This window comes from Thrips palmi, unplaced genomic scaffold, assembly GCF_012932325.1.
Source record: "Thrips palmi isolate BJ-2018 unplaced genomic scaffold, TpBJ-2018v1 HiC_scaffold_11, whole genome shotgun sequence".
Taxonomy (NCBI): domain Eukaryota; kingdom Metazoa; phylum Arthropoda; class Insecta; order Thysanoptera; family Thripidae; genus Thrips; species Thrips palmi.
This window is the reverse complement of record NW_023144622.1, coordinates 2,955,640-2,983,446: the sequence shown is the minus strand read 5'-3', so window position 1 is coordinate 2,983,446 and position 27,807 is coordinate 2,955,640. Positions and strand designations below refer to the sequence as shown.

At 59.6% G+C, this 27,807-nt stretch overlaps 1 protein-coding gene across 1 annotated transcript in view; it reads left to right on the top strand.

Annotated features, from left to right (window-relative positions):
* The window catches only part of LOC117639676, a 127,759-nt gene that overhangs the window by 22,827 nt on the left and 77,125 nt on the right, over window positions 1–27,807 (top strand). Inside the window, 9 exon segments of the mRNA XM_034375552.1 lie at window positions 2,781–2,842; window positions 13,966–14,158; window positions 18,947–19,051; window positions 19,276–19,392; window positions 25,043–25,174; window positions 25,510–25,625; window positions 25,906–26,109; window positions 26,111–26,159; window positions 26,932–27,180. Of these exon segments, the coding sequence (XP_034231443.1) occupies window positions 2,781–2,842; window positions 13,966–14,158; window positions 18,947–19,051; window positions 19,276–19,392; window positions 25,043–25,174; window positions 25,510–25,625; window positions 25,906–26,109; window positions 26,111–26,159; window positions 26,932–27,180 (1,227 nt within the window).

The following is a 27,807-nucleotide window of genomic DNA, read 5'->3' as shown; positions in this document are numbered from 1 at the left end:
GTGTGTGTGTCGGACCGTGTCGAAGCAGGCCGATGGATCGAGTGTGGTAATGTATTTTTCCAGTGCGGCCGCGGCCTGTCAGTGTTAGTGGCGGGCCGAGCCTTCGACGGCGACGCCACGGCGGCAGGGCGGCAGGGCGGCACGAGATGAACACCTCGGCAGGGCCGGCCGTCCGAAGACCAAGGGCCGACGGGTCGAAGGCCCTCGGGGCGAATACGGAAGAGAGGAGTTAATAGAAATTAGCCTTCATTAACGGGCGATTGTCTGTCTGCCGCCTCCGGGATGTAGCGCCGCGTCGTCAGCCTCCGGAGTCGTCGCTCTGTCTCTCTCGCACTCGTGGGGCGCCCCGTAGAGGTGCGAGGGAGATGGAGCGACGACTCTGTTGGTGTCGCCACGCCGGTGGACGCGGCCTCGCGAAAGCCAAAGCACCTCATTTGCGTGCGCGTGCGCCGCGCCGCGTGAAGCCCGACCCCCGCACGTCTCGCGGCCCGGCCGCCGCCCGGCCGCCCCGAAACTTTCGCCGCTCCCAATCACACACTGAAAGTGATACCTTTGATCGAAGAGCCGAGCCGGGCCGAGCCGAGCCGAGCCGAGCCGAGCCGCGGCGACGTGCCGGTGACTGAGTGACGTGACGTATGTCCCGTTGTCCCCCCACCGCGACGGCCTCGAGGCGCCATGTAGTAATGACGTCATTAGCGAGGTGGGCGTCGCGGCGCGACGCGCTTACGGTCAGAGTCTGCTGTGCGGCTCGTTCAAAATGACAAGACATAGTCAACACAACGAAAAACTTTTTTTTTTGAAAATGTTTTTGACGGTGTCTGGAAGCAGGCCGGCGGCCAAGGTGACGGGATGCTGCACTAATAGTGCAGCAGGCTGCGTAGGACGCGGTGTGCTGCAGTGTGCGCGCCGGAGCGTGGACAACGGATGCACGTGCTCTGATGCACCGGGATGCACCGCTTCCCATTGTCGTGGCGAGGTCAGTGCGGACGGCGCCGCGGCGTGCGCGGGTCAGGCCCGCTGCACCAGGCCATGCGTGGCGGCCCTACACCCGTGTAATTATGTGTAAATAGATGGACCGCTCGGGGCGCCGTGCCTTCCTTACGGTGTACACGCCCTGAGAGGGCCCCGCCGAGGCCGGCTCCCGTCTTGAACCGCCGCCGGACCAGCGCGTTCAATAGCCTGGCTCCGACCGATTTTCTGGCATTTCTTATCTGTCTCCTTAGTTTAAACCGACTTCCCCGCTGCCAACTTCCTACTCCGCCACACTGCTCTAAAAGTCTTCGTTTCGAGTCCCTTCCTGCATCCTGCCACCTTCTCTTTCTCTCTCCCTCCTCTCCGCTTCCTCCTTCCTCCTCTCCCTTTCCGCGGTCCTGTAAAGCGGTGCATACACGTCCGTTTTGGATGGGCTTGTCATTACCGCATTACCCCGCGAGTGCGAGTACGTGAGCCGAGCGGGGCCGGGCCGGGCTGGGCCTCGGCGCGGTGGGTGAGGTTAGGCCCTCCTGAGACGCTCCCGTGGGCCTCATGTCGCTGTGTTGTTGGCCGGTACACGCGAAGGGACGCGCTTCCCTCTTGTTGTTGTTGTTGTCGTCCTGTCTCGAGGCGTGCAGCGACATCCATCACCCAGACACAGCGGCAGCGCCAAAAAACCAATTGTTTTATTGCGATGATGAGAGGGCGCAAGGCCGCAACGCGCTGTGCGTGTAATTTGGCGTGAGAATGTGTGTGAGAATGTGTCTGTGTGTGAGAATGTGTGTGTGTGTGTGTGTGTGTGGAGGGGAAGTGGTCCGAGAGGAGGGAAAGGAGGGAGGGGAAGGGGGAATTTTACTGTCAAAAACAGCGCGTGAGACAAGGCGATTGGTTTAGAGAGAATGCACCGTGCGGGCGGGGCTAGAGAGACGTCTTGGTGGCTCTCTCTCTCTCTGTGATGTGGACTCTGCTCCGCCTGGATGGGATCCTTGCGCCCCGCTTCGCCCCGCCCCGCCCCACGCCGCACGCGTGCTGGCGGTCGGGCCCAATGGCCAGGCAGGTCCGCGACGCGCGACCGCGACCAGTCGAGGCGTGCGGCGTGGGGCGTGCGCGTGCCCGTCCACCACACTGCGCACGCGGTTCGTCTCGCCGTGCCCCGTGCCGCGAGAGCTAGCCGCCACACTGTCGGGCACAGCAGCGTTCGACAACCTCGCTGTCCCTCCGCGGCCAGCCGGGCGCGCCCATGTCGCGGCAGTGCCATAGGCGTGCCATAGGCGGGACAGCCAGGCCGGGAGGTGGCCGCGGAGTGGGTACAGTGTTAGCACCCGGCTGGAACAACGAGGCACTTTGTATAGTGGCGCGCCAATCCAGTAGTTTGCGGTCGGCCGCGTTATTTGATTTGCGTATGTGAGTGTTAGAGTGTGTGTGTTAGTGTATGTGAGGCGCGGCGCTCCGGAGTGTTTGAGTCATGCCACGAGGTAAAATCACGGTGTTCCTTCCTTTCTGCCTTCCTTCCTTCCTTCTTTCACTTCATTCATTCATTCATTCATTCATTCATTCATTCATTCATTCATTCATTCATTCATTCATTCATTCATTCATTCATTCATTCATTCATTCATTCATTCATTCATTCATTCATTCATTCATTCATTCATTCATTCATTCATTCATTCATTCATTCATTCATTCATTCATTCCGGGCGATCTAGGACGAGTGTCATGGTAGCTGGTTGCACTGCGGTACTGCTGCGTGTTTGTGTTTGAGACCCTGTCCGTGTACTAAATGTCATTTCTCTTTTCTGTTACAGCAAAAATGAAGTTTTTGTTGCCTCTAGTCGTCTGGATATTATTAATAGAAACAAGTAGAACGGTAAGTCTGCCCGTCGGCCTGCTTGTGGTGTGGTGGTGGGGCTTCCTGCACCTGCCCGTCGGCCGTGACGGCGGGAAGTCTGCGATGAGGAGACGGCGAGCGGTTTCGGCTGGAAATGCAAAACATTTTGGCGCGTCCTCTTTCTCCGGAGGAAATTGGCAATGAACGTGAAGGCTGCGGCCGCCGGCGGGAGTTGAACCCGCGCCAACCAGATCAGCTGGTTCCCCCGCCAACTAGGCCGCCGTCCTACGTCAAGCGCGTTGATTGCACGCAACCGGGCGCAGTTGTTTTTACTTCATTTCACTACTTTAAATTTGCGAGATGCAGCCGGATCCTTGCCGGTGGCTTTGGTGTGGCCCAAGGCAAGCACGGTGCGACGGGGCACGGCGGTGGGGTCCGCGACCGTGGGAAGCGAAGCGGCCATCTGCATGCATATCGCGTTACGTCCCGGCCAAGTCCCGGCCGGAGAAAGGGCCGAGGCGCCATGCCGCACAACATTCGATGGAAAAGGATCCCTGTCTCTCTCGCAGGGATGCGTAGTCCGGGACGGGGCGCTGTGCTCGCGACCCGCCTACCCCGGGGAGGCCCTGGGGGCCGCTTTTGAAGCGTTCGACTGGAATGCCGACTGGCGTCCGACTGCCGTCCGAATGCGAGCTGCTTTGCATGCCTATCTCTGCCTCCCAGCGCGAGTGGCGGCAGCTCGTCTCTCTCGCACTCACGGCGCGTCCCGCACAGGTGCGAGAGAGACGGAGCGACGACTCTCAGTCCGCAACGGCAGTCGTAACCGGCTACGCGTAGCAGGGAGCCTTCTGCAGCCATTAGATGAGCGTGCGTGAAGGGGAGGGGAAGGGGGGCAGGTTCGCGACCTGACTGGACAAGGCCTGGGGCTGCTCCGCTCCGCGCGCTGGAGCCTGGCTGCGGCCTGCATGCACCGGGGCCGGAGCCACGGCTGGAGCGCTGCCAGGCTCGACGCGCCGCTACTGGAGTCAGCCTGGAGTCTGGCCTGGAGTCAGCCTGGACTCCAGCCTGGAGTCAGCCTGGACTCCAGCCTGGAGTCAGCCTGGAGTCCGGCGGGCTGCATACCACGCGGTCGATACCCCGTGCCGTCACTGCAGAATTCCCAGGCCGTCTGCATGCGCCGGCCGCGCCGGCCGCGCTGGAACGCAGCGACTGCTGTCCGCTGCGGGCAGCGCAGCGTGCACCGCGAGCGAGCAGACAAGCGCGCCGTACGTCCGCCATCCATCTCTCAAAGACAGCCGCCTCTGTCTCTCTCGCACCCCCACAAGGGACAGAGCGCGAGAGAGACAGAGCGACCGACGACCCTCGGAATATCGCTTTGCACAGCGACATTAACCTTCGGCTTTGTAATATTGCGCGGCCAGCAGCGACCTAACTTGTCAGACCCTTGCTGTGTGTGTGTGTGTGTGTGTGTGTGTGTGTGTGTGTGTGTGTGTGTGTGTGTGTGTGTGCGCGTGTGTTTTCCTGAAGCAGGAGAAGAAGAGCAGCGGTTTCGTCACGCCCCGCGTAACCGTATTAGAGCGACGCACCGTTACGTGTGACGCTCGGCGTGCCCCAAGGCGTGCCCCAAGGCGTGCCCCAAGGCGTGCCCCAAGGTGTGCCCCAAGGCGTGCCCCAAGGCGTGCCCCGCGGCCCCAAGGCGTGCCCCAAGGCCCTCGTTTGTGTGTGTTTGTGTTTTCGCGCCCCGGAACGAGCGCTGCTCCGTGCGCGGCCCGCAAAGCGGAAAGACAGAACCAATTTTTGAACTAGCACAGGTCCACCGCACCGTGCGTGCAAGGAGTACGATTTTCCGGCCGAGCTTGGACGCAGTGGCCGCCAAAAGTCAGGCAATTGCCACCGTTTCCTTTTCTGCGCCCATCGCACACCGCTCGCTTCTCCGCGCGGTATCCCATCCTATCCCCTCGTGACACGCGAATGGTATGCGCGCCACCGCCCCGCCCCGCGCCGCGCCGTCGTACGGCCCCCGGGGGGTCTTCGTGTCCTAGCCCTGTTACAATGGCCGGTCCGTACGGTTCGATGCCCCGCTAAGCAGATGCAGCCGTCAATAAATGAATAGTCAGACAATCTTTGGCCGAACCACGCGAAAGGGCGGCAGGCTATGCTGCCATGGGCCTGCCATAGGCCTTCCATAGGCCGGGGGGCGGAGGGGCCGGGCGTTGTCCGAGGCGTATGCACGCAGCAAGCGGCTTTGTCGGCCGGTCGGGAGCGGCTGTTGTGTTTTTGCTATTCGTGTTGTAGTAATGTTTATGCCGCGCACACACACACACACACACACACACACACACACACACATACACACGAGTGCGCGCATAGGAGCGCACACAGACACGGACGCCAGTGTATCACGCAACGGCACGCTCGTGTACCTCTGTGTGTGTGTGCATGTATGTCTGCGTGTGTGTGATGAGGCCGTGCGTCCGGATCTGGATCTGAATCTGGCGGTGTGCGGTTCGCGACACGCTGCCGAGAGATTATCATGTACTCATTGTTCTCTGTCGTGCTGCTCTTGTAAGTAGAAAAAGAAAAAGGCGCTTCTCAGCAGGGCGGGGCCGCGGCCCTGCTCGTCCGTTAGGCAGACGGTGCACGCGCTCGCTCTAGCGCCTATGAATAGGACGCGACGCGGCGCCAGGTGAAGCCTATGTGACCTTCTCCAATGCCTGGAAGGCGGTGCATGACGCCCTCTGCGCTCCCAGACCACCGGCACACCCGGGCACGCCCCGTGGTCAGTTTCCATAAACAAAGTGCCCCGCACTGCCACGCGACTGTCAAGAATCTGCTTTGCTCGGAGAAGGCTAATTTTAATCATTATTTAAAAAAAAAACAGTAATGAAGCGTTTGAAAAAAAAAATTAGAAATAAAGCGTTTTAGAAAATGAAAAAATTAATACGCTAATAACTTTTTTCAAAAATTGAAAATTTGAAAAAGACATAAATTTTTTTAACAACTTTTTTTTTTGCTGTTTTTGGAGCGGTACTTTCTGCCGCCCGAAAAGGTGACAATGTGGCGTCGCGGACGGGGCTTGGCTTGCTGGGCTGGGCGGATGGCCGTTTAGTGCGGTAGGCGGCACCCCACCCAAACCCACCCACCCCGCGCACTTGCTTATGGATGGGCCAGCAGGCCGATTCCGAGAGTCGTCTTCGTCGCTCTGTCTCTCTCGCACCAGTATGGAACGCCCCATGAGAGAGACAGAGAACGACTCTCAGTGTGCTGGGCTTGGGCCGGGCACGCGTCGCAGGATGCGAGACGCGCGGCATACGGATGCCTCTGAGTCACCACCAGGGAGGATGTCGCCGTCGTGGGCCAGCGACGCCACGGCGACGCCACGGCGACGCCACGGCGACGGAGCTCATTTCGGGGTCCCTGGTCTCAGCGAAACGGCTATGAATACGTTTAGGCGCGCCTACCGTCGCGTCCTCTGAAAAGAAGAAAAAAAGAGTCAAATTAAAAAGCCTTGCTTAGCCGCACTATCATTCATTTGGACTTCGACCTTTTACTTTATTTTTAATTTTCGGAAACGCAGTGTTTTTTTAATGCTCGGACAAAAGTTTGTGTCGGTATGCGTTCCATCAGTGTGGCGACGGCGTGGTGCAGGGCGCTGTCGGTCCATCCCGTCTCGGCTCAGCCGGCTCGGCCTTCGAGACCTCGCTCGAGAGTCTCGAAACCCCTGCCGCACACTTCTGCTCCGCGTACTGGAAAATGTGTTGGCGTCCCGATGAATTACTCCTAGCGGCCCCGAGCTCTTCCTGCCCGTCCGGCAGCAGACCGACTCCGTGAGACGTCTTCGTCGCTCTGTCTCGCTCGCGCTCATGGGGCGTCCCGTACTGGTGCGAGAGAGACAGAGCGACGAAGACGACTCTCAGTGTGCTGGCCGGCGGGCCCCGAGGAGGGCCCCGAAGGCCGCGAGGGATGTGGCGCAGCATCCCCGCGACGCCGCGACTCCTCGACGGCGTGGTTCGGATTCCCCCGAAGAAGGCCCAGCAGACTGAGTCCGAGAGTCGAGTTGGTCGCTCTGTCTCTGTCGCACTCGAAGGGTGTCCCGCACAGGTGCGAGAGAGACAGACTGGAGGGACGCCTCGCCGCCACCGGACAGCAGCGCGGCAGCGCGGCCCACAAAAAAGCCCGGCTTAATAAATTGCTCTCGTGAAATGACGCGGCGGGATTCCGCGCGCCCAGCAGAGTCTGTCTCTCTCGCACCCTCGCGGTGCCCACTAGGCGCGCCGTGAGTGCGAGAGAGACGGAGCGACAGCCCGCTGGGCGTTGTGATGCACGGCGGATTTTGCCGGCAAAACGGCCGCCGCGCCGCGCGATCTGGTGGAGGTCCTGGAGGCTCGGCGTCGGCCCGGCCGCCCCGCCAAGGCAGGCAGCCACGGCGGACAGCCCAGGCTGGCAGCCAAGGGCACCGCGGCCGTCGTTGGATCGGAGCCGGCGGCGTTTTGGCCGTTTTGGCCGGAAACGCGCACAATTAGCAATGACTCGCGGACGATCGTGGGCAAAAGAAAGGCGGTGTCGTCCTCCTCCTCGGCCGCTGCTTCTAGACGCTCTGGACGCTCTGCGACGCAGCCGCCATGTTTTATGCCCACGGCCAGTCAAGCGTCCAGGGCCGCCGCCTCGCTTCCATTTCACGGCCTAAAGTCTCTGTCTCTCTCGCACCCTTCCGCGACGCCCCGTGAGTGCGAGAGAGACAGAGCGGGCCGCGCTGTCGTGCTGCCTCGCGGGCAAGTCTCCGCGGGGCGGGTCGCATGACCACCGCCGTCCCGTCTTCGCCGAGGCGGAGTTATTTAAAATTGGCGCCTCCGATGCCCAGAGCGCTCAGTGCGGTCAGGCTACGCGGTCCGTCGGCGCGGTCTCCGGCGTGTTCGTCGGCGAGCTGCCGGGGCCCGCGATGATCGCCGTGCCGTGTAGGGCGAGGCTCGGGCAAGGCGGTGGGAAAGGGAAAGTAATTGGGTTCGAATTTGGCGCGGGGCGGGGCGGGCGGGGCGCGCGCCCGACCAGCTCACATATGCGGGCTGACCTTGGCGTCGCACCGGCGTCGCGCCGTGGGCGTGGAGCGGCGGGGCGGGGCGGGGCGGGGCGGGGCGGTGTCATTGTCGCCACAGGAACGGTGCATGAAGGCCCTGCAGCCTGCAGACAGGAAACTTGGCGCTGATTGCCGTCGAGGCGGGGCGTGGCGGACAGCGCAACGAACGGACTGCGGACGCGCGTTATGTATCGGCACGCGAAAAAACAATAACAAAACGACGAAAGTAAATAGAAGGACAATTATTTGGCGGTGTTTCTGCGTGGCCCGGGCCAAAGCGCCTGGCGGGCAGGCAGTCCCGTCGAGACGGCGCGTTCGGCGGGCTGCCTGTAGCGACGGGCTGACAGTCCGATAGCTGGGACAAGTTGTTAAACTGTGACTCCAATAACTCGATTTCGATATTGACGTTCACCGAAGATACGTTGGGGACGCCTAGGATGGAAACCCTTCCCCTCGGCTCCCGCTGGAGAGTCGCTTATCGTCGCTCTGTCTCTCTCGCGCCTCCCGAGACGCCCCACGAGTGCGAGAGAGACAGACGAATGCTGCCGTGTGCTCGTCTCCCTCCTGGGAACGTGCCGGCCCGCATGAATATGAACGACGGCAGCGTCGTTTCTCAGAGACAGTCCCATTGGGTCCGTCGGGGACGTCGGAGACCGTCGGGACGTCGGAGACCGCTAGCCTCATGACGTGTCTTTCGGCCGGCGCGCGTGCCACGCCGCGCCGCGCCGTGTGGCAAGCCGGCAAGCCGGTCGACGTGTAGTGTCGTTCGGCGAGGGTTGGGCCGCGCGGCCAAATACGGCTACGCCTTGCGCAACCGCCAGCGCCGCCCACCGGCCGCGCCGCTCTGTCTCTCTCGCACTCGCGGGCCGCCCGGAGCCGCCGAAGGGGTGCGACAGAGACGGCTAGCGACGGAGCACGCACAGCAGGCGCCACGCGTCGGCCGGCACCTTGATTTTTCCCTTTTAATTTTGTGTCACGTGACCCGCACCGCCGACGTGGCGGACCAGGCTCGAGCCCCAGAGGCCCGCACCTCGAACGGCGATAGTGGCGGTCGCTCGCCTCGCGCACCCAGTGTAGTGGAGCGGGCCCCGCGGCTCTGCATGTCCTACGCCGCGACCTCGTAACCTTCCGCTGTCATTATGCGCGTGTGTGTGTGTGTGTGTGTGTGTGTGTGTGTGCGTGGGCGCGCGTGCGTGTGTGGGAACGCCCCCGTGTCTTGTCGCACAGTGTACAGGCAGTATGGCACACTGTGTTGCAGTCGGATCACACGCACTACACATCCCAGCGCTCCTTTGGGCGCAGAGAGGGAGGGAGAGAGAGAGAGAGCAGCCTGTAGCCCTTTGTGGAGACGGTGATGCCTCTGGGATGGCACATGTCATGCCGACGGACAGGCCGGCGGACGGACGGACGGGCAGACGGAATGTCCCGGACTTGTTGCAGCAGTTAAGTTGGGCGTGGGTGCAGCGGAGACGGAGTGAGATGTCAGACTCCAGTGTAGTTCATTATACCTATCGGGCGTCATCCAGCTGGAGCCGTGTCCTTCGCCTGCCCCCCTCTCTCTCCCTCTCTCCTCCGGCGAGGGTCTATCTTTCTCTCTCGCTCTCTTTCTGAGATACCCGGTCGTGACCGTGCGGCTCTGTACCATTCCTCTAGAACAGGCCAAACAATCATGACATGCCGGCCACGACCGGGAGGGAAGGAGGGAGAGAGAGAGACAGCATCTGATTGCGACTTTGCAATTTGTGATTGTTATTATTTATTACTGCCCTCGTTTGTGGCGCGGTGCGTGAGGCCCCACTCTGCGGCCGAAATAATATTCAATCGATTTGCATTGTGCTGCCTCGCTCGCTCTCCCGTTAGTGGTTGACACTTCCCGGATAGCGCCATTTGAATATATTGCTTTCTCACTTCATTTATAGCCTCCTGCTCTCTCTCTCTCTCTCTCTCTCTCTCTCTCTCTCTCTCTCTCTCTCTCTCCTCTCATCGTTACTGTGAGAGCCCTCAAAATCGTGAACGCCGTACGATTTCCCTTCTCCCTTGTTGTCTCCACTTCCGGTGTGAGTGAGTGAGTGAGTGAGTGAGTGAGTGAGTGAGTGAGTGAGTGAGTGAGTGAGTGAGTGAGTGAGTGAGTGAGTGAGTGAGTGAGTGAGTGAGTGAGTGAGTGAGTGAGTGAGTGAGTGTGTGCATACGGTGTGCCTGGCAGTGCGGGTTGGGCCGGGTCAGGGCTGCCTCGCTGCGGTCCAAAGCGGGCCACTGCGCTGGGCCTGCCTGCCTGCCTGCCCGGCTGCCCCGCGGCGGGCCACTTTCGTTTTTCCAAGTAAGGCGTGATGAGATGCCCCATCCGGGCCGGGTGCACCGCCGCGCCGCCCCACCGCCCGGCTGCTGGCCCTGTGGACCCGTCGACGGGACACCCTCAATGAATGTCAGCCAGCCCGGCCCGCCCGCTGCAGGGCCTCGTGCTTCACAATGGACGAAAGTGCGAGCGATCAGTGAAAGTGTAGCAGCGGGTGTCGCCCCGGTCGTTCACACTCGATTGGCTTCGTCGAGGCCTTGTCTTCGTACGCATGCCGACCGGCACACTGACTCCGAGAGTCGTCGTTCTGCCTCTCTCGCGCTCACGGGGCGTCCCGTACGGGTGCGAGGGAGCCAGAGCGACGAAAACGACTCTCGGAATCAGTCTGCTGGTTTTAATTGGCTGCGTGATTGGGATGGGGCTGGCCGCGTCAGGTGGGCCCGGCCGATTCACACCGACGTGGCTGGGCGTCGCTAGGCGTCGCTAGGCGCGGTCCTCACTGCCGGAATGGGATTCCTCGGGTGCCCCCTGCCGCGCGTGGCTGCAGCGGGCCAGGCACTCCGCGCGTTGCCCCCCCCCCCTCCCCTTCCCCCGCCTGCCGGGGTTTTTTCGAGCCGGTGAGTGGGAGTGCGTGTGTCGCCACCAGCCCGCCGCGCCCCGCTGCTGCTGCTTGATATGCAGCGCCACACCCGCGCCGGCTCCGTCACCTCCGTCACGAGCCCCCCCCCCTCCCCCTTACAGCGTACATACACCCCGGGGCGGCGTCTGACTTCTCGCAGCTCCCGCTATGGCGCACCGCGCGTACCGGGCGCACAGTGGGCCGTTTGTCGCTCTGTCTCTCTCGCACTCGTGGGCCGTCCCGTGTGGGTGCGAGAGAGACGGAGTGCCGCCAGCACCCACTTGCCCTTGGCGATGATCCCGGAGCAGATGTCCCGGTCGATCGGAATGGACTTGGAATGGACCGAAGCGACCGCTAAGAGCCGCCTGTATGCATTCAGTCCAAGGCCTCTCTGGTCGCCGCCGCCGTCACCTGGCCGGACCCGCACCGTGCACACGCACACACACACACACACACACACACACACACACTCACATTAGCTACTCAAGGGCCGCCAAAGTCGGTTCCTTCTATTCCCCGGCACACCCGGTCGGTCGGGTTGCGACCATACGTGCACACGCGCTTCTCCGATTTCCCGGCCAATTTCCTAAAAAAAAAATAAACGGCGCACCCTGACGCCCCACCATTAAATATATTAGGTTTCCCAGTGGAAGGTCTTTTTACGGCGCTGCTGCCGGGGTAGTGGCGGTGGTCTTATCGGTCGCGGGAATCGCACGGAAAATGAATAATATTTGTGCTGCTGGCCGTTGGCTGGCCGTTGGCTGGCCGTTGGCTGGCCGCGCACGAAAGTCGAGACGACTTCATCGTCGGGACTGCCTCCGCCGTGCGAAGCGCGAAACGCCGCGAAACGCGAAGGCGGTGGAAAAATGAGCGCGTCCGAGTGTTTCGGCCGAGTGTTTTACCGCCCGGGACGTTGCCATCTCCACTCCGCAGACTGATGCCGAGAGTCGTTTGCGCCGCTCCGCCTCTCTCGCACCCGCACGCGACGCCCCGTGAGTGCGACGGAGACGGACGGAGCGACGAAAACGACTCTCAGTGTGCCGGTCCGGTGGACGACAACGCCCGTCCCGTAGTGCAGTCCGCGGGCCCGCTGGCCCCAGCTAAACGCTTCCGTCGTGTTCCCAACGTGCGCCTAGCTGTTCCCTGGGCTGTTCCAGCGCCAGGGAACGAGTAGTTCCACGAAGGTTGTCGGGAACGAGGTCGTTCCACCGCGAGGTGTCCCTCCTAACGGCCCTCGCGTCGCCCGCTCGCCCGGCAAGGCCCTTGATTAAAGGCTGCACGGCCGATTAGCCGAATTAGCGTGGCTTGATGAAGACGAGCAGATTGACAAAATATTGACTCGATCGGAACCAGTTTGGTGGCGAGGGCGGACGGACGGACGGACAGACAGACAGACGGGTACCGTCCCGAACCCCGTCCGGGTCGGTCCAAACAACAGCGCCTTGCGTGCGCGGGGCTCTTCTGCCGCCAATCGTCCCTTTTTACGGCCTTTTAATTTTTTCCTCGTTGTCATAACTTCGTCCCGATCAGGGCCGGTAATGAATGCTTTCACTTTCGGGTTATGCAAACAGCAAACGGAATAACAAACGCCGCGTCGCCGCCGCAGCGCGCCGCGCCCGGAGGCACCTTCACTGTGCGGCCGCGGGCTGGGAGTTGCGGTCCTCCTCTGGGAGTGCCGCCGGCGTCGCCCGGGCCGCCTAGGCCAGAGGCGTGTCACGCCCGTCGGCCTCAGCAGACTCATTCCGAGAGTCGTTTCCGCCGCTCTGCCTCTCTCGCACTCGCGAGCGCCCCCTTTAGGTGCGAGAGAAACAGAGCGACGAAAACTGCTCTCAGTCTGCAGAGCGCACCAGGGCCCCGCTCCACGCAGTGCTCTGTCCGCACGACTCGCGGGTATGTTTACAGTGGCGACACGCTGCCGGCCGGCCTTCGCCAATCGGATGAAAAATCTAGCGGTGCGTGGCGCTAGGTCCGCCGCTCTCCCAGGCCGTTGTTGTCTATGCTAAGCAGACCGTTTTCGTCTCATACGGCCGCGGACGATGGACGATATTTCAGAGCCCGCCGCGCCCCGTCCCACGCCGCGACGCGCCAAGATGGCATCGGTGGCTCCTATCTGGCATCGCGTCGCCGTGGCCGACGTCGCCTTTGTTGGACAAGGGTCGTCCCGTTAACACGTCGCTTGCAGTGCCGGGCGATTTCGTGCACCGCCTTGCACACTTCTTTTTCCGCCTTGCACTGCCTCCTCCGCGCCGCGATGAATCTCGTTCCTCTCCGTCGGCAATCATGTCTGAATTACGTCCAGCGGGCCGGGCCGGGCCGGGCCGGCTGACTGGGCGAGCGCTAGTGAATCGTGGCCGACTGGCAAGCCGACTGGTTTGGCGGCGAACGGCCGTTCAACCTGGAGCCGTCCCGGTCTTCCCCACGAAATGCATCATTTTGGATCCAAACTTGTAATCATAAGGCGCTGGCTGCCGGCCCCCTTCCTCGCTCCATTCCCATTTCTCTCTCTATTCCTCCCGGCGAGTTATGACACGGCGATGCACTTGACGCACTCGGCTTGTCAGCTGCTATATGGCATCTTGCTCAGACGGGGTTGTTGTTTTTCTTGTTCTTGTTTTTCGCCTCTTCTCCTCGCTCTTCTTCTTGCCGTGCGACGTGGCTCACGGTACGCGGCCCTCTTTTTCCTCTGTCTCTCTCTAATTACGGCGGTAAATGTATTATTTCTTTGTCGCCGCGCTGCCGCCACTCTGCTCCCGCGCGTCGTCCGACACTCGTTTTGCCCCAATTAGTGGGCCTCCCTACTTATCTTTCTATCTCCATGTCACTAGGCACACTTTCAGGGGCGCTGCTTAGCGCCCGGAGCGACCGACGAGGTGGGAGCCCCCCGGCGACCGTTGCGGCAGGAGCCCTCCAACGAGCCAAGCGTGCCGGGCGGGTTTGCCTACCCTCGAGTTCGCGGGCGGCGCGCTCTATGGAACAGCGGCTCCAATCTGGATCTTTTGTCTCGGGGGGGGGGGGGGGGGCATTAGTCACCTGGCCAGATTAGCTGTGTTGAAACCCGGCAGTGTGGGTGGCGGTGTGGTGGTGGTGTGAGTGTGAGTGAGAGGGAGTTAACGATGGAGGAAGATATTGTGCACGAAGTCATCAGTCCTAATGCGCGCTGTGCTCTTGTGTTGCAGGTCTTATCACAAGGAATTGGATTCGGCATCAAGAGAGAAATCTTTTTCCTGAACCTGGAGGACGGGTACTTCGGGTGTCAGGTCAACGAATCTACAGATGTTTTACAATTATACGAAGTTTCCAAATTATGTGATGGACGACCAGACTGTTTTCGGGGCTCAGACGAGCTCCGATCGGAACTGAAATGCTCAAGTAAGTGTGACTTTTTTATATTTCTCTTGGCTTCGAGTTTTATTTTTGCTTTTTTTTTCGCGCCACCCCGTCAGGGATTAGGCATCTGAAACCAGATATCTTGGGAATCGTTGAAGCAGACGAGACTGGAGCGTCATTCTTTCAGAGTCGCTCGCGTTTATGACCTATTCGTGTGTGTGGGGGTACCCTGTGGGAAATGTATTTTAATTTTTTGTCGATTCCGCGTGCGGGGTACTCTCCAGGAAAGGTGCCCCGCAGTATTTTCGTCGGCTGGGACCTGTAAAATTATCCCTGCGACGCTGACTGAAGCGCCTTTAAGGACCCCTGACGCGTTTATAGTCTTCATTCGAATAAAATGGATCCGAAATCGGAGGAATGCTTAACCTTCGGCTGGGCCCGGCCTGTCGGCGTGCGTGCGTTCGGTAGTCGCTTGGGCTTACAAGCCTTTTATTGGGGCCCGAACGACGTTTAATAGGATTTGTGAGACAGTTTTTTTTCTTCTCGCTGTGTGGAGAGGCGTCCGAGTCATTCCAGCCGCCTTTAAGACGCTCACGGCGGCACGGACGAGGCACGGCGGCGCGTCCATTTTATTTTGGCCCCGGCCCAAAGTGGCATGCAGTGCGTGGCCTGCACTTAGCGCGTTTGTCTGTCTGTCCATCTGCCTGTCTATCTGTCTGTCTGTCTGCCTGTCTGTCTGCCTGCCCGTCTGCGTGTAGGTCAATCCGGTCCTCGGACTATCGACCCCGTAAAGGAAATGCGCAGAGTGGAGATGCACTAACCCAGCTGCAACGGAACTTCCGATTTTTAGTCGCGACAAGTATACGACACTGGCAAGACGTTTCTGTTTTCGACTCAAAGATAAACACGGCGTTTTATTTTCGAATCGAACCGCCTAACGCCCGTCTAGGGACAGCCGTCCCGCTAGGCCTTTGAGTGCGGTTTTGTGACGGCGTGGACGCGCGTGGGTGGGGTGGTTCCCAACGCGTCGCTCTGTCTCGCTCGCACTCGCGGGGCGCCGCGGAGGTGTGCGAGGTCGCGGCTCGTCCACGAACAGGACGGCGAAGACGCTGGAGACGGCGCACGCGATTTCGGACAGAGGGGTTCCCCATGACGGTCTCTCTCAAGGTGAAGGCACCGTGGGGGCAACCTTGGCTGCAGGCCTCACCGCGTGGACGGCGTCGGCGGGGCGCAGCGCCGTCGAGCCCCGATGCCGATCCGCTTCGCTGGCTGCCAGCACGCCACTGCTATCCCGCCATATGCTGCGGCGGGCCACGCCTGGAGAGGCAGCGTCTGGAGAGGCAACGCCTGGAGAGGCAGCGTCTGGAGAGGCAACGCCTGGAGAGGCAGCGTCTGGAGCGGCAACGCCTGGAGAGGCAGCGTCTGGAGAGGCAACGCCTGGAGGGGCAACGTTTAGAGGGATATCGCCTGGAGAGGCAACGGTCTGGAGAGGCATCGCCTGGAGAGGCAGCGTCTAGAGAGGCAGCGTAGGCACGCCTGGAGAGGCTACGTTTAGAGAGGTATCGTCTGGAGATGCAACGTTTAGAGAGGGAATGCCTGGAGGTCTGAAGAGACTGCGTCCATAGGGGCATCGTCTGGAAAGGCAGCGTGTGGCTACGCCGCTGGCCGGCCGACTGCACGGCCGGCCGGGCACACTGTGCACCACACTGTGCAGCACTCGGCGCCACGTCCCGCGGCTAATTTTTCGGCGTGAGCACGCACACACACACACACACAGCGACACACCTACACACACTGACGCGCGTGACCGTAATGGGGCAGGCCTGCAAATGACGAGACTCACTACAATTAGGCGAAGGGGACAGGGAATCTCGCGTCTTTCATCCTTTTTTTTGCCCGTGTATTTATTTTCTGCTTCTCCCCGGTTCTGTGCGCCTCGCGCGCCTCGCGCTGGGAGAGGACAGTGCCCTTTAACGCTCTCGGCAGGAGGAATCCCGCGGCGCGCGTTACATTTGGGCGGCCTCGTCACTCGGGCGTCTTCGTGTCACTGTGTCCGTCACTGTGTCCGTCACTTTAAGTCACTCTGAGTCACGGTGACTTTGTCCGTCACTACTTCAAGTCACTTTTACTGATTCGGTCACTCTGTCCGTCACACTGTCCGTCGTCACTCACTTTTACCGAGTCGGTCTCTTCGTCCGTCACTCTAAGTCACTTCCAGTCAGTCGGTCATTCCGTCCGTCCGTCACTCCCAGACGTGCCGCCGGCTCATCGCGCTCCTCGGCTTTATCGGCGCCGCCATCGGGATTTTGGTTTGCTTTAGTGGGAAAATAATTACCCGGAGGCGCGGCATGGGAGCTGAGCTGCGGGATGACGCCACGAATCCGACGCATTGTTCCTGGGTTCGAATCCCCCCGCCCGCCCCGCTTTTTCTCGTTTTTGTTCGGCGTCGTTGTAAACTGTGTGCGACTTGCCGCGCCCCGCGTTGCGTCACGTCCTTCATTACACACGCAAATCAGGGGGAAGGCACAAAGGAGGAAATTCAAGGCTCTCATTTTGCGATCCGGCTTCGCCGGGGATCGAACCCGCAGCCCGCGCCCTGGCCGGCGTGCCCAATAAATCTAGCCGCAGCTTCCCACGCGGCGCTGCGGTCGCCGAAAATGCACGCCGGTCGTTTCGCCAAGTTTACAGTGTGTCCGGCCGGAGTAAAAGGCCCCAACTGTGGCGGCGGTGGGGCGCGGTTGCTGCGTTTTTGGGCTGCCGGGGGTTTGGCATTCGTTCCGCGGGGAGGGACGGGCCGGGCGATAAAAGAGAGGCAAGTTTGGCGCCTATCGTGAGGAAGGATCCGCACTCGACCGTGTGGGCCAGTGGGGCCAGTGGCAGGCCCAAAGGGCTGGCCGGGCGAGCAGGGCCCAAGCCCAGGGCACAGGGCCCGCTTGGCGGAGCGCGGAGACCAAAACAACAGTTAGGGCCGGCCGAGTCGCAACGAGAGGCCCTACGTACACGCACACACTACGGATCAAGAAGGGAAAAAGAGAGGATGGAAAAGAAATGATAAGCGAATAACGAGTTATCTCGAGCTATTAATCTGCTGCTGCTCCTTCTCCAATTAACCGCGGCGGGGTGGGGTGGGGCGGGGGGTACACTGGAAGGTTTCGGTGCTGCGGATCAGAAAAATTTCCCCGCACTTAAAGATTTTCCATGCCGCGTTGTGTGAGTGCGTTGCGGCGCCGTCACTGCACGAAGGTCAAGGGTCGCGCTTTCCGCGGTCTGCTTCGCCGTGCGTCTCTCTCTCTCTCTCTCTCTCTCTCTCTCTCTCTGGAAAAGGACATGTGCTACGCCCCCCCCCTCCCGACACCTTTCGTCCTTCTCAAGCCAAAGCACCGGCATTATTTTTGATCGCACGCCGAGTAAAGACAAAAACAACAACAACAACAAAGTGCGTTACGTGTCGGCCGTTTTGTATCAGCCGAGTCCGTGAGGTGGCCAGAGTTTTGTCCGACTCGCCGTTGTCTGAACAGTGGCGGAAAAGGCTACAGTTAACCTACCGCGCCTGTGTGTCCGGTAGAGGTATACTCTGGTACACTGTGACGGGAAGGACTGCCAGCAGTGTTTTCGCGCTGGCCTCGGTGCTGCCTGAAGAGCTGATGTTCCTTCCCAAGACTGCCTCCCTCTCTCTCTCTGTCTCTCTCTGTCTCGCTCCTGCCCTACGGAACGCCCCAGTGAGAGAGAGAGAGAGAGAGAGAGAGAGAGAGAGAGAGAGAGAGAGAGAGAGAGAGAGAGGATGGCGGCGGGATGCAGTAGTGCATCGGATGCAGTGCATGCAGGTGCACTGGCTAATGAGAAGCCCCTGAATGAGATGCACGCCGACTGCTCGCAAAGGTCCCTTTAGATTAAAGCAGAAGGTTACTGTTGAAAAAAAATAATGTGGCTCAAAAATTCAAGTCTCACATTTCGAACTTTGTATTTTTCCTCCGGTGTAGCTCATTTGTAATTGTTGCTCATTTTCAAGAAATGTATTTTTTCAAAACTGGCTGTAATTTTGAGAGAGTAGTATGAGGCTCAGCCGCATGTACGGTGCGGCGTCCGCCTCGTCCGCAGCGCGACTGCCAATGCTTGCACACTGTCTCTCTCGCACTCGTGGCGCGCTCCGTACAAGTGCGAGAGAGACAGACTGTCCGGCGGCGCCCGTCGCGTGGGGCCGGAAGCGTTATTAGTGGGCGAGCGGACGGATCGGCAGGCAGACAGACAGGCAGACGGCCTGATTGGCAGACGAGAGCAGGTTGGCCTAGGGTGCACCGGAGTAGAACTGTACTTAGTAACGTAGTCAGGTTGGCATGCGTGGTCTACGACGTGCTATTACGAAGCAATACAACATTTTGGGAACCACTTTATTTTTTGCACTTGTGCAGTTTTTCGTTTCAGCATTTTATTTTTTATTTTTCCAATGTGGTGGCACTGGTGATTGTGCCCGGCCGATCGGCCGAGACGTCCTGATGCACAATGTGGCGCGCGGCCTTCGCGCTTTTCGTCCTTTGCCTCTTTTTCCCGCAGTTCTCTTTTATTTTTATTTTTTCCTCGGTGCCCGGCGCGTGCATACTGCAACGAAGATGCAGAGCGTTAAACGATCTTTATCGCATTCCTCCTCGCACTTTCGCGCTCGTGTTTCCGGTTTCGGCCCTCCGCCTACTCTGCCAAGTCAACTTGGGGATTTTTTCGTTTCATTTTTATTGCAATTATATTTGCAACAAGAGCCGGCACCACATTTTTCATTTGTAAAACAAATGAATTTTTTTAAAAATAAATTTAATTCATTTTGTTTGTTTGTTGCAGCTGACTGTGGCAAGGACGACGGTAAGCGGTGCCAGCACGGAGCGTGCTTGGACCACCAGTGCCATTGCAACGACGGGTACGGTGGCTGCGGCTGCGAAGTGCCGGGTGAGTTTATTATTTTTTTATTATTTTATTTTACTTCCCCAGTGCAGCATCTTCGTCGCTGAATTTTTCGCTCATCAAGCCGGCATTTTTTTATGCCCCTTGTCGCTCCTCTTTTACGAGACGTACTACTGCTGTACTCTTTATTTTTTCGTTGAAAATAAAAAAAAAATTAGCAGAAGGAAGGAGAATGTTGCTGAACCTGTGACACTGATGATGTGTTGCAGACGAGAACGAGTGCAAGGACCGGCCGTGCGACGTGTTCGCTCACTGCACCAACACGCTCGGCAGCTTCTCGTGTACCTGCTTCCCGGGATACCAGGGCGATGGATTCCACTGCCAGGGTGAGTAGAGCAGACCGAATTGTGTGGAGGGGACGAGTCCCACCGTTGGTGTGTTTACGGACGGCCCCCGACGTGTCTCCTTTCCGCCGTGCAGCGCCGCTCGATGCAAAGCCGGCAGAGCCACGCCGGGGAGGGAAGGAGGGGGAGGGGGAGGGGAGGGACTCCCTCGCGATCCACGGCGACGGCGGCGCGCTCCTTCAAGTCCCCCTAGATTGAGAGCCCCCGTGGCCCCGGGGTGGCCCCGTGCACCAGGCCCTGGTCATTACCTCTCTGTGCCGCCCCGCCCCGCCCCGCCCGCCCGCCCCCCCGCCCCCGCCCCGCCCCGCCTCACCCCGCCCCGCGGCACGACTTGCCCTTTTCATTTGCACACAAGGCTTGGAGACCCGCACGCTGGAGTCCGGCCGGAGCTCTGCCGCTCCGCCGCTCCGCCGGTCGCCACAAAGGAGGCCCTCGAGGAGCTCGTCGTCCGGTCGCGGCGTCGCCGTGGCGTCGCGGAGTGTCTCCCGCCAAGGGGTTCGGGTTTCCGACGACCGCGCGGGTTGCCACTCGTCTCGCGGACCACCTTCGTCCAGACGGTAGCCCTAGCTAAGCGAAGTTGGCACCCCTAACTTGGAACCTAGTTATTGATTTTCGTCTATCCGTCGCGGAGCAGCAGCGGCAGCAGGACCTCCAGATTCAGATTCAACCCCGGGCCGTCCTTGTGGCGTTCTAGGAAGCAGCCCCGGCACTGCTTGGGATGCTGGGCCGTGCCCAGTTACCGTAAAAGTCGCTAAGAGATCCATGCGGGGGAGGGGGGGGGGTGAAGGGCGCCCGAGACTTAATGAGGCACGTCCAGCTTCACTCCCGCCGTCGGGCTGTAAGGTTTGAAATCGATTCAAATAGACGTCGTGTGTGTGTGTGTGTGTGTGTGTGGCGCGCGCGCACGTCGCGTGTCCATTTCTCACTCTTTGATCCATCCTTCATCGCGCTGCCTGTGCCCGCACCGCTAGAGACACAGACACGGCCCTGTCCCTCATAAGCCGATCTGCAAGTTTTTGTCGTGCCTCGCGGCCCGTCGGGCCCGTCGGGCAGTGCAGCGCCCCGCTGCGAACGTGTTTGTGCTGCGGGGGCGGGGGGAGGAGGGGGGAGAAGGGACGTTAGGTCCAGTGCCAAGAGTACATGTTAAGTGACCATAACCGTGGGAGGGGGAGGGGGCATGATTGGCCATTTCGTCAAGTTTCCATGCAGCGGCCTCGACCTGCCCTGCTCGCCCTGCTCCTCCAACCCTGGAGGGTCGTCTTCGATCCCGTTCGCGCTGAGGAGCTCGTTTTTGCGCTGTAATCTGTGAGTGTGAGTGGAGCGGGACCGCGAGTGGGACGCGGATGAGGGGGTTCGGAATTAACGCACCGGAGCGCTCTGCGCGAGTGCGCAGGAACCTTAGCGCCTCTTCTGGATATAGTCTGACTGACAAACCCAGAGGTATCCGAAAAGGCAAAGTCGGTACTAAAAGTCGCTCTGCCTCCGACGGGGATCGAACCCCGGCCCCGAGGCGGTCGCTCGCCTTTCTAGCCGGCAGCGAGGCGAGGGGTATGGATTTGACAAGGGCGGGTCCCGCGCGTCCCGCGGCGCGGCGAGGCGTGGTCGACTCGAGCGCGGCAGCCAGCGGTAAACTGCCAGAGCAATGTCCTTTGCCCCCTTCCCCCGGGACTCCCTCTTCCTCCCGCTGCACTCCTCGACGGGCACCACGGAGTACACGCCGCGCCCGGCCGCGCCTCCCCTCCCCGGCCTCGCGGACCTCGCGGCGCGCCGGGCGCGGGGCGGGGCGGGGCGGGGCGGGGCGGGGCGGCGGGGCGCACTCAAGGTGCAACGTCCTCGCGGTGCGGACCTGGCCGTCGGCGTGCCGACGGCGACGCGGCCCCTCCAAGACTCCGGCATCGATGCTATCCTGGCTGCGATCCTCGCCGATGCGATCACCATCACGGCCTGCAACGCGTTGATGGCCGCGGCCGCGACGAATCCGTCGTGGGCGTGGGGTGGCGGTGCTTAGCTTCGTTATGCAAATCGAGGCAAACCGCCGCCAGTCGCTCTGTCCCTCTCGCACTCATGGGGCTCCCCCTAAGGGTGCGAGAGGGACAGAGCGACAAACCGATCTCCAGAATCGCTCGGCAGGCCCGGCAGGTTCGACGGTCTGAAAAAGTCTCCCGCGGGTTGGCTGGTCTAAGGCCGCGGCTGGGTCGAAACCCTCCCCTCCCCTTCCCTCCCCTCCCCTCCCCTCCCTGCCCGGGAGTGAGTCGTACGGCCGGAATGCCCGCCAGGCCGGCAGAGGCTGGCAGAGACACGGAACCAGTTCGGCCAGGACCGATATCGCACTAGGGCCGAACCGGCCTCCATTTTTCCGCCGCGCTCCTGCAGCGGCAGTCGGCCGGCCGGAAGAGTGATGGTTCCTCTCTCTCGCTCTCGCGGGGCGTCCCCGGCCGTCCCCGGCGGTGCATCGCGCTTAATATTCAGTTAGGCCTGTCAGGCCGGGGTGCAGAATGCCGTAAAGGCGGTGTTTATGCGTTCCCGTACGCCAGGCCGTGCCCTGCAGTGCCGTGCCTCGCAGTGCCGAACGTCCCTACAGTGCAGTGCCTCCACACAACACGGCGGACGACCATTCAATGTGACCGTAAAACCATAAAGAGTTTGTCATCCGCCAGGCTAGGCCCTGCCGAGGCCTGCCGATGCTGCCAAGGGCCCTGCCCCGTCTCTCTCGCACCCCTGTACGCGACGCGGCGACGCCCCGCCAGTGCGAGCGAGACGAAGCGACGCTGTCCCTCCCGCTCCCGCCGCTCGCGCCGCGGTGATGCCGGCCGACGTTTATTGCCACTTGCTCGCCACCCCGTGCAAACACACACTCGGCGCGACAGGGTGGCTCCGGCACAACTCAAAACACCCTGTGCCGTTCCGCCCACATTTGCGCAAAACGATTCGGAACTTGGATTTGGGAACCCCGTTTTTCAGCATAGGATATCAGGTCTTTTTTTCCGGTGCGCCGTTGCCTTGCCCACTGTCCACTGGTATGCCGTTCTGAACACACACACGAACACACACACACACACACACGCACACACGCACACACGTTAGTGAACGCGATGCGCGCTGTTTATGTGCGCGCAGGGGCCATGCAGCCGTGCAGGCCGTGCAGGCCATGCAGGCAGTGAGGTCGCATTATGCCGTAAGCACGGCGGCGGTACGCTGTAAGACACCTTGCCCGCCGCACTGCCGGCCTGCCGTAACCTGTAAATCAAACCACGCGCCGTGCCTAGTCCCAAACGCGTCAGGAGAGAACAGAAAGAGACCACGACAGCCTTTTTACTACTTGCGGTGCAGACACCTTCGGAGTTTTGTGAGTGCATTACTATGCGGCCCGCGGGTAACTTACCGCCATAACCAATTTTTTAAAATAAAAATTTACAAAAAATATTATAAAATTGGACAGTGTCAGAACTACTGTGGTGTTATCGGCTTGATGGCCTGATGCACACAGCATGGCTTCTGTTATTGGTGCCGCAAGTGCCTTGCCGATGGGGCTATCGGTCGCTAAAACACACACACACACACACATTAAGGGAGTGGTGGTTCAATGACGAAGACTCTTTGAACAGTGCAGGGCGCGGCGCGATGTGAACGACCTCCCCATGTAGATCACCGATAAGAAAAGAGAAGGGGGGGGGGAGGAATTCCTCGCGCAAAAGCTTGTTTAGCTAATCATAATAAAAATCCCCCCTCCCCTACTGCAGCCGGGTGGGAAGACGCATGTGTGTGTGTGTGCGTGCGTACGCGTATGTGTGTGTGTGAGAGTGCGTGTGCGGTTTCCAGCTTGCGCCTCGGAATGAGTTGGTTTCGTGGGTTCACGGCGGCGATCTCTGCCCCAATACTGCCCACACGCGTGCTACACACACACACACACAGAGAGAGAGAGAGAGAGAGAGAGAGAGAGAGAGAGAGAGATTCACGCCACGCTGGCTTCCGGCCCGAGGTTTGTGAACTTCTCGCCCGGCCGCCCGGCTTTTGGAGGCGTCAAGGGGACTCTGCCGTCGCGGTCCTTGCGCGCTGCCGAGAACAATTTCGCCGACGGTTTGTTTTTCAGGGGAAAGGGAACTAAAATTGAACTCGAGGCCTAATGGACCGTGTGCCGACAGCGTAGGGCTCGTTTAGCGTTCGCACACGGTGGGCTGCCTTCTCCTACCTCGCACCGCCCTTGCACTGGAGAGAGAGAGAGAGAGAGAGAGAGAGACGCGTGTAAAAAAAGACAATGATGAAAATAAGAGTCTGGTCGAGAAAACGCACGTGTACGCGGCGCGAGTCCGTGTGAAACGAAAATAACGATGAAAATAGGAAAAAGTGTCGGTCGGAGGACGGCTCTTTTTTTTTTTTTTGCGGAAAAGGCTGGCTTTGTTTGATGCCCGCCGTTCGCTCGTCGTTTTCGTCCGCGCATCGGAGTTGTTATGCCGGAATGGCGGGTGAAACGCGCTTGAAAAAAGACAAGGACTGGCGAGGTAGCGCCTGCGAGGTAGGCAACTTCTCGGATGCAGCGCAGCGGTGTGCGGCGGTTGCCTACCCGCCAGGCGGCCCGCCCCGGCCGTCCTCGGCCACGGGGCGCCGGGTAGACCGCCTTGGGGTCACGATTTCGGATTTCGGACAACGCCGTCGCAATTTAACGTCAATCTAGCTCGTCGTAATGAGGCGACAAGTTCGCGGTTGATTAAGTCGGCCGGAGGAGAGAAAAGGTGTGTGCGGGACGGGGAACAATATCGTAGCTAATGAGCGCACAGCCGGGCCGAGCCGAGCCGGACCGAGCCGAGCCGGGTCCGCGGGCGCACTGCGGAGCAGATTCTGCGAGAGAAAGTGGAGTACAATCGGGGCCCTTGGCGGCCCTACAGTGCCCCGCGCGGCCCTCTCTTCTCCTTCCTGGCATTCTCCTCCAGCTCCGCGCCCACGCGCCCACCACGCCCCCGCCGATAACGTCTATCGGCCGCTCGTTACAAATGACGCGTTCTTCCCGCTCGGCCTTGCCTCTGTTGACACTCTCTCTCTCTCACACTCGCCACCGCACTTTTCCTCTCCCGTGGCGTAACGCGCCCCGTTCGTTCGGCGTGAAGAGGCGCCGCGTTTCCGCCTTCGCCGCGCGAGGAAGGCGCGGGTTCGAATCCTGGTCGGCCGGCGTTTTTATTTTATTTTTATTTTATTTTCCGGTTTGGCGTTTGCGGTAGGTCTAGTCCGTGACCTTGGCGGGCAGGGCAGGCCGCCCAGGACCCGCCGGACAGGGTCCGGGCAGCGTCGCCTTGACACGCACCGTGCACTGCGGCACGTTTCGGGGGCAACCCCTCGTCGGCGGAGACCTCAACGCGGGGCCGGCTCGGTAGCTCGCGGTCATTCTCGGATTTTCACAGAAATAACGACTTACTGTAGAGTAGAGAAACATTTTTTCAGAAGGAGGGGGTTGGTTGGTGGCAATGAAAACCATGCTAGATTGAAAATATCCTTGAGCGTAGAAAATGGTGACGAAGCCGGCGCTCAAACACGCCAGTGTGTTTAACCAAGCCGCGGCGCTGCGATCGCTCCGCTTTGACTGACACGGGCCTTTTTCCAGGACGGTGGTTGAATAAGGCACTTTGCCGCTCTGTTGCAGACATCAACGAGTGTGACGACCCGGCAGTGGCGGCCCGATGCGTGGCCAATGCCGAGTGCTGCAACCTGCCCGCTCACTTCTTGTGTCGCTGCCTCCCCGGATTCGAAGGCGACGGCGAAGAGGAGTGCAGAGGTGAGTGTCTTTTTTTTTCGTCGCTCCAGTTTGATAACTGGGAAAATAATACACCGTGCGGCGGGTTTGTCCATTTGCGGCCATTTTCGCCTCAACGAGACCGGAAAAAAACGTTGAATAAAAGCGTGTTTGAGAACGTTTCAGTCTCAAAATGAGTCTGTGGCGCTGGGGGAGCGCAGGGCCCTCCGACGAGGCATGCTCGCTGGAGTGTGTCTGCGTGCTCCGAACTGGAATGCATCGCGGCATTTAAATTGCACGGAGACTCTGCTTGAAAAAAAAGGGAAAAAGGGTTGAGTAAAGCTTGACGGTGTGCGTGTGCCACGGTGTGCCCGCAGACATCAACGAATGCGAGCATCCCGAAGCCTGCGGACTGAACGCCCAGTGCATCAACGTCCCCGGCAACTACTCGTGCTCCTGCCTGCCCGGTTACCATGGAAACCCCTTCGAAGTGGTGAGTCAAAAGTCGCACCGTGGATCTTACCAGTCAATTAAAAAAAAACTACAATTTTTTTAAAATGAAAAAAGCCTACTAATTTTTCAAAAAGTTAACAAAAAAAACTGCAATATCTTAAAAATTGGGAAAACCCTACAATTTCTTTTTTATAAATTCAAGTATCCAAGCGAATGCCTAGGAAAACTGGAGTCGAGTGGACGGACGGCGGTGGCCCCGTTTGTCGAAAACTGTCCCGGAACGGCTCATTACCCAGTGCATGCTCCGCCTTGCCCTGCAGTGCGTGGACCTGGACGAGTGCGAGGACCCCGAGGCCTGCGGCCCGGGCGCGCTGTGCCGCAACGTGGTTGGCGGCCACGAGTGCCTGTGCCCGGACGGCTTCCACGGCGACGCGTACCGCACCGGCTGCGTGGACGAGGACGAGTGCTCCAGGTCGCCGTGCGGCCGCGGCGCGCTCTGCACCAACATGGCCGGCTCGTTCCGGTTGCGTCTGTCCGCAGGGCAGCCACGGGGACCCCTTCGAAGGATGCCAAGGTGAGCGCTGGACACAGTCTCGTCTGCTCTTAATCCAATTAATTTGTATTATTTTTCCGAGAAATCGAATAACCATGTATATACACAGCACGCCATAATGAAAGTCACAATCTTTAATCTTGTGTAAAGTGAACTGATGGAAAAATCAGCGTTGATCATCGAGCTTGCAAACAAGTGAAATAACCGACGTCCTGCGGTGTTGTGTCTAATCATTAATTTCGTTGTTTGTGCAATAACGGTGCACGGCGGTAACAGGCATCTAATGATCGGTTTGTGAATGTGTGTACGTATGTATGTACGTCTTTCTCTGTGTAAATAGCTCTCTCTCGGTAACCTTGGGCCGGGCCAGCGCGCCATGCCATGCCTTGCCGCCTGTATGAGGCGTCCGAGTGATGGATCGAAGCATTCTGATTGGTGATTAGCACCGACGCCTTGGGTCTCGGGGCAGCCCTCGTGATTGGGATTCGGTCCGTTCTAATCAAGGCTGGACGCGCATTATTACTGGAGTGAAATTCTGTCAATTTCAACGGCCAAAGTATGAAAAAGTATTTTTAAAATCTTTAAAAAATCTTTAAAAAAAGTTATAATTTAAAAAATGCATATTTTCATAAATAAAAGTAAAAACTTTAAAAAATCTTTGAGAAAAAAAGGCCATGGCGTGCTGGTTCCGGCTCCTCTCCACTAACGACGTCTCCGATGGGCCGATCGGAGGGTGTGCAACAGTAACCCCTGTTTTGTAAAAAAAATCCTAAAACGATGTACAAATTGGTAGAGGTGGATGCGTGCGCGGTGGAGCCGCCCCCGTGCGGCAAGGGAGCCAATTGCACGACGGTGGCCGGGGCCGCGATGTGCACGTGCCCGCCGGGCTACACGGGGACGGCGCACGAGGAGTGCCTGGACCTCAACGAGTGCGGCAGGCCCAACGCGTGCGGCGTCAACGCCAAGTGCACCAACGCCGTGGGCTCCTTCTCCTGCGCCTGCCCGCCGGGCTTCAGCGGACAGGGCCAGCTGTACTGCGAGAGTACGTTCCACGACGTGGCCCACGTGAAGCACCCCAGGGGTGCCAGCCACCCCTTGCACGTGCACGACGCACGAACGCACGCTAACCTGGCGATTGGGAAAAGTCACAGCGAAGCTAGGACTCATTTCATTCAAAAACAAAAAAAAAGATGTTTAAATTTGAAAACCGCCTCGGTGGTCTTGACCGCTGTGACTTGTCCGTTCCGTTCCGCCGCTTGCTTGATATTGCTTCTTGACACGCATGGCTGCAGTGGACGGTGGGGCCTTCGGGCGGGGCCCCCAAGCCCTGGCCGTCATCCTTGCTCTGCTCAAGTGATTCTCGACGTGCTCCTGGTACACCGTCACGCTGCCCCCACCCACCTTTCAACCACTATTTTCTATTCCCCCTGAAAACTGATCTTTAATTTCAAGAGATTTGATATGGAACGACAACATTTTCGCCAAGGCGCGTGACAGTGTACCCGGGAAAGCGTCGCTCCCTTTTCAGCGCCGCAGGTTCCTTCCTTGCAGCCTTCCAGTGCTTTGCAGCCACTTCGTCCGAGGAGTCCCCTTGCCTGTCCTGTGCTACTCGCGGGAAGTGCAAAACACATCCCGTCGCCTGCCTGTCTGTCTGCCTGTCTGTCTGTTC